This window comes from Globicephala melas, chromosome 18 (genome assembly GCF_963455315.2).
Source record: "Globicephala melas chromosome 18, mGloMel1.2, whole genome shotgun sequence".
In the NCBI taxonomy this organism is placed as follows: domain Eukaryota; kingdom Metazoa; phylum Chordata; class Mammalia; order Artiodactyla; family Delphinidae; genus Globicephala; species Globicephala melas.
Genome location: NC_083331.1, coordinates 66338728 through 66352134, shown reverse-complemented (window position 1 = coordinate 66352134; position 13407 = coordinate 66338728). Strand labels below are relative to the sequence as shown.

At 39.9% G+C, this 13407-nt stretch overlaps 1 protein-coding gene across 1 annotated transcript in view; it reads right to left on the bottom strand.

The window, feature by feature from the left end:
* Positions 1-5318: 5318 nt before the first annotated feature.
* The window catches only part of RAP2A (RAP2A, member of RAS oncogene family), a 39972-nt gene continuing 31883 nt past the window's right edge, over positions 5319-13407 (bottom strand). Inside the window, exon 2 of the mRNA XM_030856881.3 lies at positions 5319-8345. Within this exon, the coding sequence (XP_030712741.1) occupies positions 8108-8345 (238 nt within the window). The 3' untranslated portion in view covers positions 5319-8107. The remainder of the gene's footprint in view (positions 8346-13407) is intronic.

The window sequence follows — 13407 nt, the reverse complement described above, 5'->3', positions numbered from 1 at the left end:
AATTAATTAATTAATTAAAAAAAAAAAAGAAAGAAAGGTCCTGTGGACTCTGGTGGAGGAAAGGCTGTCCTCCCACCTGTATTTGTCCTCACTTCCATCTCCATTCCTCTCCCAGGACGAGGCCAGCTGCTGGAGGATGGGCGGATTAAGCTCACTTTGGCCACAATAGCCGGCTTCCCAGATGGCCCCCTGCAGGAGAAAGGCCAGGGTCTCCCTGCCCTTGTGAAATGAGATGAGACTGGAGGCAGCTCCCCCAGGAGGGTCCTCTGCCTGTGAGCCTTCTCCCATTCTGCTATCAGGACTGGGGAGATGGCCTAGGGGAGCACCTGGCCAGACTCCAGATCAAACTTGCTTCTTCTCTTTTGGTTCCTCACACCAGCTGAGGTGCTCTGGCCTTTCTTGGTGTTGTAGAGGCGAGACTCAGGATCTGGATTCAGGCTCCGAGACAGAAGTAGACAGAGGTCTTTGGATTGCTTCCCATGCTAGGCTCCTCTGGCAGCCTGAGTCTGGGGGGGGCCAGTCGGTACACTAGTGTGTTGCACTGCAGCTTTAAAATGAAAGCTCCAGGAGGCGATTGCCATTCTCTCACTCTGGTATTTTAGGGTGTGTGTGTGTGTGTGTGTGTGAGAGACCGTGTGAGGGTGGGTACACACGAGCTTATACCTCCCACAGGGATGATGGATTCAGGGATTCCTGGATGTTTGGGCCAATGCTTTCTTAATGGTACCCCAACTCATCATTTTCTGATATGGACCCAAGTCAAGGAGACTGTGCATCACAATGCAATGGGGTGGGTACTGTGATGTGGGGAGCAGGGTCCAGCCTGCTGTGAGTCAGCCTAGGAATAGACATATACACCGGCCAGCAGAGGCTTTAAGGAGAAAACTGTCACTAGACTTTTTTCTTTGGTTTTATCTTTCTGCCTTCTTCTTAGCTCTCTCAAAAAGGTAAGCTTTGAGAGCCAAGGTTAACTATGGGTCTAAGCAAAATACACAGAGACCACAGTGCCTCTTCTCTCTCTCAAGACTAGACTTGCCAGCTTCACAACTGATCCAGGCCCCTCACCTGGACGGAGTCCCCACAGCAGGATTTGTAAGGCACATATCTAATAGTATTTTCCAAATTTCGCTCCAGATATTATATGAAGAAAGTATCCTGCAGTCAGGTTAGATTTAGAAACACCAGCAGAATTTTTCTGAGCCTTTTCCAAGAAGTGAGATCGATTATGCAGAGTTTTCCAAACTTACTTGATTCTAGAATCATTTCCTACAAAATATCTCATGGTATAAGACTGCCTCAGAACTCTTGGGTAAAAAGTACCTGAAGAAATAAGTGATGCCCACTGTGCCATAACATCTCGTTGGCAGATCTCCCCCTGGAACCTGGACTCAGAGTCTAGGCTATGACTTTCTCACTTTCTCACCACACAGACGTGACGAAGGACTAAATAAATGAAGCCCCTGGTTGCTTTCACACTTTTTTATTTTCTAACTCAGATTTTGTGACTATCTTCACAGAAACGCTATTGCCTTTTCACTAATAGTACAGCGTTTCTTGGTGTTAGTAGTTTCCCACTGAACAATGATTTCTTTCAATCGCTCTAAGTATAAGTGAATCACTCATTTTGCTGAAGCGTCTTAGAAAATAACTTTCTAATCCTGACGTTTTTAATCATAAATGTCACTAAAACCTAAAAATGTCTAATATTTAACTGTAGCCATAGACCTAGCATTGACTCTTCTGTGTAGTGTCTGATCTATACATCCCTCTGCCCCCCTTAGTTTTGCAATGGCCCTCAATTAGCTCAGTGCCCCACTTCCCACCCTCCAGGGGCATGGCTCTTGCAGACCCTGTAGTCAGCCTGAACGCTTCCTTGGGAAGTAGACACTTGCTCTAATAGCAGAGTCCCAGAGCCCTGCTGTACTGCCATCCATCCCCACCCACCACAGAGACTCCTCAAATTCCCAGGATGAAACAGCTAAGGTCTGTTGCACTGGCTTTAGAAAAAAAGAATGGCGCCAACTGCGGTCTCTATGGGCTGTGTGCCCAGGACTTTGACTCCTCTTGGCTTACTGAGCATGGGCATGTAAGAGTAGGAAAGGTACAGATTACTTAATTCTTGCCAGTAGGCTAATTCTTATCTGCCTTGAGGTAAATGGAAAGGCAAGGAAGGAGAGGACTATTGCTAGAGGCTGAATGTTCGTGTCCCCTCAAAGTTCATTATGTTGAAACCTAATCCTCAACGTGATGGAATTAGGTGGGGAGGCCTTTGGGAGGTGATTAGGCCATGAGCGTGGGCTGCTCATGAACAGGGCTAGTGCCCTGATGAACGAGACCTCAGAGGGCTGCCTTCTCCCTTCTGCCACGTGAGTACACAGGGAGAAGTCAGCCGTCTGCAACCCGAAAGAGGGCCTGCTCCAGACACGAAATCTGCCAGAGCCTTGGTCTTGGACTCTGAGGTCTCCAGAAGTGTGAGAAATAGTTGTTTGTTGTATAAACCACCCAGTCGATGGTATTTTGTCATAGCAGCTTGAAGGAAGCAAGACAATTAAATTGTCTTTTTTATCAGGGATTATGTGTATGTGCCTATCTGTATGGCTGCACCATGCCAGATGTGAGTAATCCTCAAGGAGTAACAGGTGAATGAGCCTGGAACGAGTGGATACCATATATAAAAAGACATAACAGTGGGGAAAAGGTGATTTAAAGTTAGAAGAGTCTGCATCTCAACTCTGCCACTTTTATTAGTTGAGTGACCATGGGTGATTCATTTTTAGTACTTAGAGCCAGTTTTCTTATAAGCAACATAGAATTATTTATCTTTCTCACTACGTGTGTATGTGTACCTGTATATGCAGAGAAATATGTTTAGAATGGTTTACATCAAATGTTAACATGGTTGTTTAGGGAATTTGGGAATTGGGTGGCTTTTCCCTTTATATTTTGTGCTTTTCACTAATATTTGATCTTTTTTAAGGTAAAAGTGTAAACCATACCCCAAATACTGTCAATGTAAAATTGTAATCATATGATAAAATGAAATCTTTCATATTTTTAAGTTTTTGAAATGGGAGAGTCTTATAAAAATTCCCATAAATCCAACCAAGTATCATTCCTTCAGTTTCTTTTTTCCTAACTTGTGTCTATAAATAGGTCTTCATATTTAATCTTTCCAGCAGACAGTTTTCTACCTTTTTCTCCATTAATCTTGGAAGAATCTTTAGAAGGTAATATGAAGACTACTGTTTTAAGAAAATATTGAAAGAAATAACAAACCACCTTACCTGGAAGAGCAGCAGATCTTTTAAAGCCTAATACTTCAAAGGGAAAAACAAAAACAAAAAGCAGGGGAAAAAAGTTAATATGGAAAAATGTAAAACCAGTTTATATGATCTGTTTAACAAATGAAGTGACACTATGTTTCATTCGTAGTTACGTGGAAACATAGATATTTTGAATTAAAAAACAAATAAGAGGTTAGCAGCTTTTTTAGGGAGTTTGTGACAATTTTCTCTGCTTCACGGGTCCCAGAGGTCAGATGGGGTCCCAACTGGTGGCAGTTTATTCCTTCAGCTTTTTATATTTTTATTCATGAACCTCTAACAATCAATAAATGGTACAACTTGTGAGAATTTCAAAATACTATTTTCCAGCTGCAAAGAAATTCTCCCAACTGAAATTAGAATTTGATAGGCTTAAATACTTTACAGATGCTTCAAATGCGATTATGAAGCCAACCAGTAGATATTTATTTATTTTACTAAAATATAGGCATGTTTTCCTTTAAATATTTGAGATTCTGTCTACAGTGCCTCTGTTATATTCATTCAAATTATTCTTATATTCCAAAACAATGAGCCTTCTAAACTGGTGGAATGTTGCCAGGAAATTTCAACAGAGTTTGAAGGCAACATGACCAAAAGGCACAGTTTAAATTGGCTTAGGGGATGAATGGGCTCCTTATCAGAGCAGCTGAAGGCTGTATATAATTAACAGCATCTGTCAACATTAAAAGGGCTGTATATAGAACAAGCAGGCCCTACAGCCCCACTGAACAGCAACCTCCAGCTTCTGGTACCTTAAAATCCACAAGACCTAAACAAAAAGACAGCCCCAAGCCATGACTAGAAGGACACGGATACATTTTAGTGATACTAGCAGGGCTACAAAGCAACAGCTAATTAATGTTAATTATCTAGAGCAATTCTGTGAACAAGAGCATTGAGATTTCAATTTAGCCAGCTATCATCAAAAATATAAAATACCATTTATGAAGATAACTTTATATTTGAAATTACTGATTTAAAAATCTTTCTCATGTCATTTTAATTTTTAAATGGTGTGAAAATGATCTACTAACCTCCCTTTTTACATGATGAATTTAATTCAATTTAATTCAGCTTGACTATTTCTGTAAGAAGAGTATTAAATTCACTCTAGGGCAATTTTTAGGTTTTTTTTGAAAAAATACATTAAATACGTTTCACCCATGAACAGGTACAAAACAACTAGAACCAAAAGAGACCCAAACCCAGAGGAAATTTCATTAAATAAATTTATTTGTTAAAATAATTTAACTCCAAATACAACTGTTGAATTTGCATTGAGTTATAACTACAATTCATGTTTTAATTGAAATGTCAAGGTTTAACAACTGACATTGTTACAAAACAATAAACTGTTGTTCAATTTTAAATGGTCAGTTGTATTAGAGCTCAACAATTAACTGTGAACTATATTTATCTCTGGGAAATCCCAAATCAATAAGGATAAGTCTGTTTCCAAAACCCACTGCAGTCATTCTTGAAACCCTGATCAAGATTTAAGAGATGCACAATGACACGTTAAAAAAAAAAAAAAAAAAAGACCCCCATAGTCTTTAACATTTGATTGGCTAAGGAGACAATTAAAGCTTACCCAAGTGCTAACACAAGACTACTGAGAAGAACAAGAAACTACAAAACAAACAAAAAACCAATGGCAACAAGCAAAATAAGCACTTTCATATTCATACATATAGACAATACCCCCAGTGGGCAACTTCTGAAAACAAACAGCAGACACCCTTAGGCAACATTTCTTTATACAGAAGAGCAAATATCAGTAGTTTTACCACAGAAAAGTGATGGCAACTGTAGCGATCAGAGTCAAAATTTCAGTCCTAATTCTACAAACCAAAGGAGAAAATCATCAAAGCACCTTTCAATAGTTTAAGGAAGATTTTATGTAATACTTTTGATCAGATGCTGGCTTGTTTTGTATAAGTTGAACAAAATGAAAGGCATCAGTTACCATCACTATCACAGCTTAAAAGAACGAAAAAAAAAAAGTTGCAATATAGAACGAAAAAAACTTAAAAAATGCTGCCTTTGTATAAAAGTAAAACGAGATGAAACAGAAAAAAAAGAAAACCTTATCATAGTAGCTAAAGAAAAAGTGGGTCTTTGGATCAAACCATAACATTTTTAAGGCATGTTAGAAAAACTTTCACTTATCTAGTTGCTAGTCTGATCAGGGCATAAAATAAATAGTGACCCAAGGTCACCAACTTTTAGCCACTATTATTTCATGTGCCAACAAATTTCATCTTCCTGTTCTTAAGCTTTGTATTAACGTCTCAACAAACACATTCATTCAAGCTGAGTTATATCCATACCAGATGAAATACCAACAGTAAGAGCACACAAGCAGTTTCCACATTTCTGCGTATCTTTGATGCTTTGTCACTAAATATTCAGGGCTGCGTGGAAACACTGATCAGGCAGCCAAATCAGTTATTAACATCTTTACAGTAAAAAACCACCTTATTGTCTGACAAACACGTCTAACTAAAACCCAAATTTTTAGATAACCTTTTCCACCTTATATCTTGCCATACCTTTCATATTATTTAACTTTTCTTGTCTGCATAGCAATCCACAATGTAAAACTGTAGAATCTTTATAGATGTTTTTAATATGTAATCTGTTGCCATAAATTGCTACCAAATATGGAATTCTAAAAAACAGAATCATTCTTAGAAGTTACAGGATTCAAAAGTCAAACAGTGCACTAACAAGTATTTCTAATTCAGTTGATAAAATCATACTTCTTGAATCTTTGATTTCTCCACGTGATCGAGTCAAATCACCTTTTACGTGATGAAATTTATTTCAATAAAACTGGTCAGAACTTTCTGTCCTATAAACAAGGTGCTTCATAATTGGGGATCATAAAAAAAAAAACGATACTGAAGAATGCAAATATTCACGGTTCAAAGACTTCTGACAACCACGGCCTGGTTTTACCCACAGATCTCTGTTTTCTCATCTATGAAAAGGACTATCCACCTTTTTTCTCTCCTCTAACCTTAATGTCAGGTTACTAAACACTTGGGGGGCTACCAATGATTTCAGTAATGTATAAAAACAAATAATTTGAAAGAAAAAAATGGTTTTGATACACTATATTCTGCAGTACAGATTCTCATTATAGGCAATTATCTCTGACTTGTGCCAAATTCGTAGGAACAATGAACACACATGCACACGCAAACATACACTCTTCGCTCAGTTACACACATAAGACCCGAGCTTACTTGCACAAGCGCGTGAAACCAACAACATGTGGGGCGGTATGTAGATCACAGGCTCAGTGATACTGCAGTTCTGAAGGCCAAATTTATCTCCAGAGGATCAGCTCAAGATACGCTCTTCAGCATTTGTAACTCTGAAGTTAGTTGAAAACCCTTCTGCACTTGATTGTAAAACTTATGAATAGGTTTTTCGTGTGCCTTTAGTCATGCAAATGATAAATACTTTACGGCTATGAAAACCAAAAATGTCAGAACTTGAGCACCTTTTCAAAACAAAATATTCACTCTAGCTTTATTTGCCACTTCAGTAATCAGGGCAAAATTGTTGTAAGAAAATCTTTATATAATTCTCCAGGAAAATTAAAGGGTTTTTTTTTTTTGTCTTTTAACTTTCACTCTATAATTTATGTTCTACTTTTAAGCCCAAATTATTTCTCATGGTTATTCAATTTTTTAAATGCCTGCGATAAAGCTCTGCTATAGAAAACTTGATTTCGAAAGCAGGTTAGCCGAGAATCACACCACAACCATAGCCCTTAAAGGCAAGAAGGAATTTGCTGCTTTAACGAACGTAAAAATGCAAGATATCTGTACTGTCTTGTGAGGTTTCTGCAAACGGGAACATGTGGATGCAACATGGCTTCGTTTTCCTTACATGATGGTACTAGTTAATCTACTAGAACACTTCTCGTTAGTAAGGCTACACAATCTCTTTCCGTCACAGTTGCTTCCTTCTTGTTCAGTAAAGTAATAAAGACCATCCCTGCTTAGTTAACAGAGGGTGGGTTTGGGGTTTTAATTCGGCTCAAACCCTTGTAAGAGTCTCCACTTTCTGGGCAAAGCAGGTGATGACACATTCTAACACTAGGCTGTATTTTTACACAACCTGTTGTGACTTTTGCTCTATCAAGGACTGATGTGTGAGTTAGTTCCGTGTCACAAATTAGGATAACATCTACAATTAAGCATCGATTTTGAAAAACAAATATGTCAGCTGAGCAAAGAATCTCTCCCTGTAATGCTGTTGGCAGGTCAGCTGTTGTTATCTTACTTGACGTGATACATTGGTTAGAAGCACTATCTCAGTTCCTGAAATTCAGTACTCTTGTAGGAAAATATTTCTCCTTAATTTTTTTTTTTAACAGAAGACAAAATATTTTAATTGTAAGTGGTCACAGGAATTCTTCTGGTTTCTTGCCCGTGATTATTTTTAACATATACCATAGTTGCTTCTGTCAACTCAGTGACAATGCAATGATAGCTTTCAAAGGAAAACACTCTGTAGATCGACTTGGCTATGCCTGAAGCTGCAGGTGCCTAGAGAAGACTGAGGACCACGGTGAAGACTGGAGTTACTGAACCCATATGTTACTCAGAGACATCAACTGACCATCACTGCTCCACTCTGAACAAGGACGGCTATTTCACTGGAGATTCGCACCACACATCCTGCAAGCTCCACTGTTGAGCAGACGAGGTTGGTATCGCCTGCGATTCAGGGCAGCTCCTGACCAGGACAGCCACGTGTGAATGCTACTGGATGTTACATGCAGAACAGCACGGGTCATCCTTGTCGGGCTGCGCGGCATAGTTCATTTGCCTCACAATTTCTGCAAAGAGTTCGTCCACCATTGTTTTACTCTTGGCAGACGTCTCCATGAAGGGGCAGCCCCACTCTTCTGCAAGGGCTCTGCCTTCACTGGAGGACACTTCTCTCTCACTTTCCAGATCTACTTTGTTCCCGACCAAGATGACTGGCACCTTCTCATACCTACGAGAGAATAAACAAAACACACAGATGTTGGAGAAGTTAGCATGAAGTTAAACAGGTAAAGTGTATTTTCTCTTTTTTCTCTATATTCTACTACAAATATACTTTTTAGGTACATGAAAAATTATTTGCTCCAGTTGGTTTGACGTTTGCCAGAAGGCATTTAGAAGCAGCTCTCATAGTAGGTCATAAATGGGTTTTTCAAAATGATGTTTTAAATTAATCAGTTATACATCTTTTAAAATCAATTTACCTTTCCAGATATACTTGGAAAATTATTCTCAGAATCTCAGAATAAATCCCTTTTTATGGATTAATTTAAACTTTTTTCATTATAAGAGATGCTTACAAAAATTCAGATGATGAGGTACTAGCTCTTGTGACTAAATGAATAATTTATAATTTTATATAATTTCAGCATTTTACTATGTTCTAGAAGTATACAAAACTGATCTTGTTCTGATAGTTCCTAAATAAGAGAAAAGCTAGTAGAACTCATTAGGATGAAACCCACCAAACACAACTACACTCTATCCCTTTACACAAACTGATATAGATTAGCCTGTTGAAAGACAATCACGGTTCTTTTCAGCCTGACAAGGACTTAAACATTGCAATCATTAGCTTTATTTGATGTTACCACTTCTTTTCCTTCCTAACTAGAATCAGTGTGCTACAGACTTAAATGTGTGTCCAACCAAAATTCATATGTTGAACCCTAACCCCCAACGTGATGGCGATGGTATTCAGGTTGGGCCTTTGGGAAGTGATGAGATCAGGAATGGCATCTGTGCCCTTATAAAAGAGACCCCCGAGAGCTCCTTTGCCCCTACAGCCAAGTAAAGACATAGTGAAACGATGACAGTGTATGAACTAGGGAAGTGGGCCCACAGCCCACACTGAATCTTCCAGAGCCTCGACCTTGGACTCCCCAGCCTCTAGAACTGGGAGGAATAAATTTCTGTTGTTTAAGTCATGCAGTCTATTGTATTTTTGTTATAGGAGTCAGATGGACTCAGGTAAGGTTTCTATAAGTAAAGATGTTTGGAAAAAACTAATCTAATAGACAAAAGATAATATGAAAAGAACAAAGAGGTCCTGAGTCATTTTGGTACTAAAGATGATTCTCTCTGCAATGATTACTCATGGTGTAAAACTACATGGTGCTACTGTGTCTCTTTATTTACTATTTGTGTTTATGTTTGTTCTAAGCAATGTTGCTAATACATTTGTACTTTATACATCATTTTAAAAGCTTTTTGTGATTTTAGGATAAATCAATACCTGTGTCTGTACTTACCCTAAGCAGAATGCATCTCTAATTTATAAAGGAAGCAAACTGCAAACCTGCACACAAGTGATAACAAATGTGACTAGATACAGCTAATCCGTTAGAAGAGAAAGCTACCCATAGTCAGGATTTACTAAGGCAGGATTTGTAGGGCGTTTTTATCATTCAGGAAACTGAGTAACAGGCTGGCAGCTAATGCTAGTGACAGTACTTCCACAACTTCATCATCCTCGCAAGATGGTTCATCTCTACTCACCCTAATTTATAAAGCAAACTATATTCCCAACAGAGTCTCTCTGTTTTCCTTTGGCACAAGATCAAACTGAGAATGGTCTCAACAACAGGGCGCACTCCAGGCAGTGTGCCCCTTAGAAATCTGAAATACACAAGCAACTTAAAAATGAGTGGGGACAGTGGGGATAACAATATCAAAGGTAAATCTAAGATTTGGATATTATCATTTTGCTAGAAATGGATCTGGACAATTCCAATTTTTATCAAAGGACTTTCCATGCATTTACTGTATTTCAGTGGTGCCTAGGCTTTCTGATCTCAGATCATACTGAGAGCTCTGAACATATGACACAGGAGTTTTTCACAGCTTCTAGGACCCTCACATACAAACAATTACGTGTACTCCTTGGCCTCTGGGAGGACAACGGCAGTGAGAATGAAGCTGCATTACGAACACTATAAATCAGTGCTTTGCATACAAGCCCTCTTGGCCTGCTGTACAGAGAAGCTTGGCAAGGAGCTGACACGGCCAGTCCTGTCGGGACAAGGTCAGTTCCTAATCTGTTTCACTTGCAAAGGTATAACTGCATTTTGTTTTCCTTATAAGAGGCGTGTTTAAAACACTTTGTCTAGAAGTAAAGTAACATAACGTTAATAAAATTAAGTAAAATTTATCGATTAAATTTAAGTTAAAATTAATTTCAATCTCTGTTTACAATACTTAACAAAAGGAAAGTGATAAGGCATCCCTTTCTATTACTAATCAAGTGATAACTGTTTTAAGGAATACTTTTTAGTTTAAATATACAGTATAATATGCTTTATACATAAAGAAATATTTCTTACTTTTAATTAAAAACTACAAATATGTGGATTTTCAAAACGTGTAAAAAAACCAAATCATTAACCATTGTATGATACACTGAATCAAGAATCTGAATAAATCTAACAGATTCTCAAAAGGGTAATAACTAGAACACTGCAAACATAGGTCCACTTGCAACAGTATTTAATGATTGTTAAACCGAAATGTCCACTTAGTCGTATCAGAGACCTTGTCCATTATATCACACACTGAATTCAGTGGTCTTTCCTAAAACCAAGATGCTAAAGATGCTAGAGAAATCCAGATTAATATTCTCAGAAGGCTTTAAAAGACTGAATAAGATGTTTAAGAAAAGACTGAATAAGATGTACATTTCAGAACACCCGACGGTGATCAATTTCGTGGCTCCTTCGGTTAACATAAATATATGCGACAGGATCTGGAGGCTCAGCTTCCAGTCGGGCCACTGAGAGGCTGCAAGCCTGGGCAAATCAGTTACTCTACTCGCCCGTATTTCATTTCCTCAGCAGTAAAGCAGGAGTAAGAACATCTGTTCCCACTTAACACACAAGGTTGCTCTAACGGTCACGTGAGAGAACCTAGGAAAAACCAAGTGCCGGATAAACGAAGGGTGGCGTTCTTTCCCCTCCTGCCCGCTGATATGAGACCACGGCCTCAGGAAGTGTGAAGCAGGAGGGGGAACTGGTGGGCGGGGGTGAGGAGTGCGACGGAGGGCGCACCAACCTGGGCGGTGAGGACGAGGGCCAGAGGCAGGCCTGGAGTCACAGGGATAAAGCAGCGCCCTGACAACAGCCTCTTCTACTCTACCCCGCCCAGGCTGAGCATCGTAACCACAGGGAACAGGAAAAGCGGAAGAGCCTTCTCCTAATGTGGGTACCTGTGGGGAAGGGGATCGGAAAAGGCGCTGGCTTGGGATGACAGAATTGGTCCTCCGTGTGGAGGAAAGATCTGGAGAAACCTGGATCCTCCTTCGGGAAGATGAGTGAGAAAGAAATGGGACAGCAGCAAAGGATGAGCTTGACAGAGTAGAGCGAGGCTGTGAGGAAACTGGCTCTGCTCTGCACTGTGGTTATACGGTATGTTAAGAAACAAACAAACCGATAACGCCCAGACCAGGACTCCAGTTCCAGAACTGCCTCTCGCCAGTGCTGTGAATTTAGAAAATTAACGTAATCTCTACGTTCCGTGGTTTCTTGGACCATAAAATGAGCTGGACTAGCTAATTTCGAAGGGGTTCTTAAGCCCTGAAGTTGAAAGTCAGCACAGACACAGCAGGTCACTCCCAAGACAACACGTATCACTTACTGAGTGACTGCTGAGAGCCCAGCACTGCTCTAAGAACAGCACCCAACGGGCTGAGCTTCACAAGAGATGCGGATGGACGCCTCAGGAGTAAGCCCAACATGCAGGGGTAACCGCGTCAGATTCAGTGGGGCGAAGTCCCCAGGCAGCAGAGCTTTGCGACTTGGCGAGTGGAGCGGGTGCTCAGTGCATTCCGCCTCCCAGGAAGGTGGAGATGCACTTGGGGCCCCGGCAGCTCCATCGCACTGACACCACTGTTCAAACACAGAAACGTGGGATGCTTTTAGCTGTGCGAGCACTGAAGGCTCTACGGAAAACTGCCTGCCGCTGCGTAAGTAACTAGTGATAAACAGTCAATGTGTTGTATATTTATTCATCCATTTAACACGTTTATTTAAGGGCCTACTATGTGCTAGATACTATTCTAGGCACTTACGATACATCAGTGAGTAAAACAAAGAGCTCTGCCCTAGAGTCTAGCAGAGGAGACGGTCATCGATAATACACCCAAGTAAATACGTAAATTATTGGCTTACTAAATGGTGTTAGGTGCAATGGAAAAAACCTGCAGACCAGGGAGGGGGCTGGGAGCACAGGTGCTACTTTAAACCAGATGAGCAGAGTAGGCCTTGTTGGGATGGTGGCATGTGAGCAAAGGTGTGAGGGAGTTTGCCAAGCAGGTATCTGGGGAAGAACATGCCAGGTAGGACTCAGGCCAGGCAGTGTGAAAGCTGGTGGGAGTGTGTGTGATGGCTGGGGGCCCATCTGTATAGCCTCCTGCCACTCCTGCAGCCAGAAACCCTGCAGCACAGGAAACCTGTTCACTTCAGGCTAAACAGAACTTTGGAACCTGGGTGGCAAAAGTGGCCTCAGAAGACAAACGTGACGCCTGTGACAGGGCCAACCAGATTATCTAGGAAGACTAGGTACTTGGTTGGCAGGTGACGGCAGCACTTTCATTTCATGCTCTATATTTATAATAGTTTCGTGAGTTGTCTTCATTTTTTCTCTTTTCTAAACACATCACTTGGGAACAAAGGTGAAGCTGCAAAATTCCGAAAATATTTAATTTATGTATTATTGTTAACGTTATTAAGAGCAGAGTAGCACGCTGTCCACATCTTAAACATCAGCTGGTTTCTCATCAACTTCAGCATAACTTCCTTGCTTTGAGAGTGGGATCATGCAGTGGCTTCTGCATCTCACTTTTATTTTTGTTTATATTCTGAGAACTCTTGTTTTATTAACATGAATGTTCGTGTTGTTTACCGTATCATGAGCATGACATATTAATATATATTAATATATAATATATTATATATTAATTATTAATAATTATTAATATATTAATAAATAAAATTAGTTCTTTTGAGCAGCTCTGCTTAATG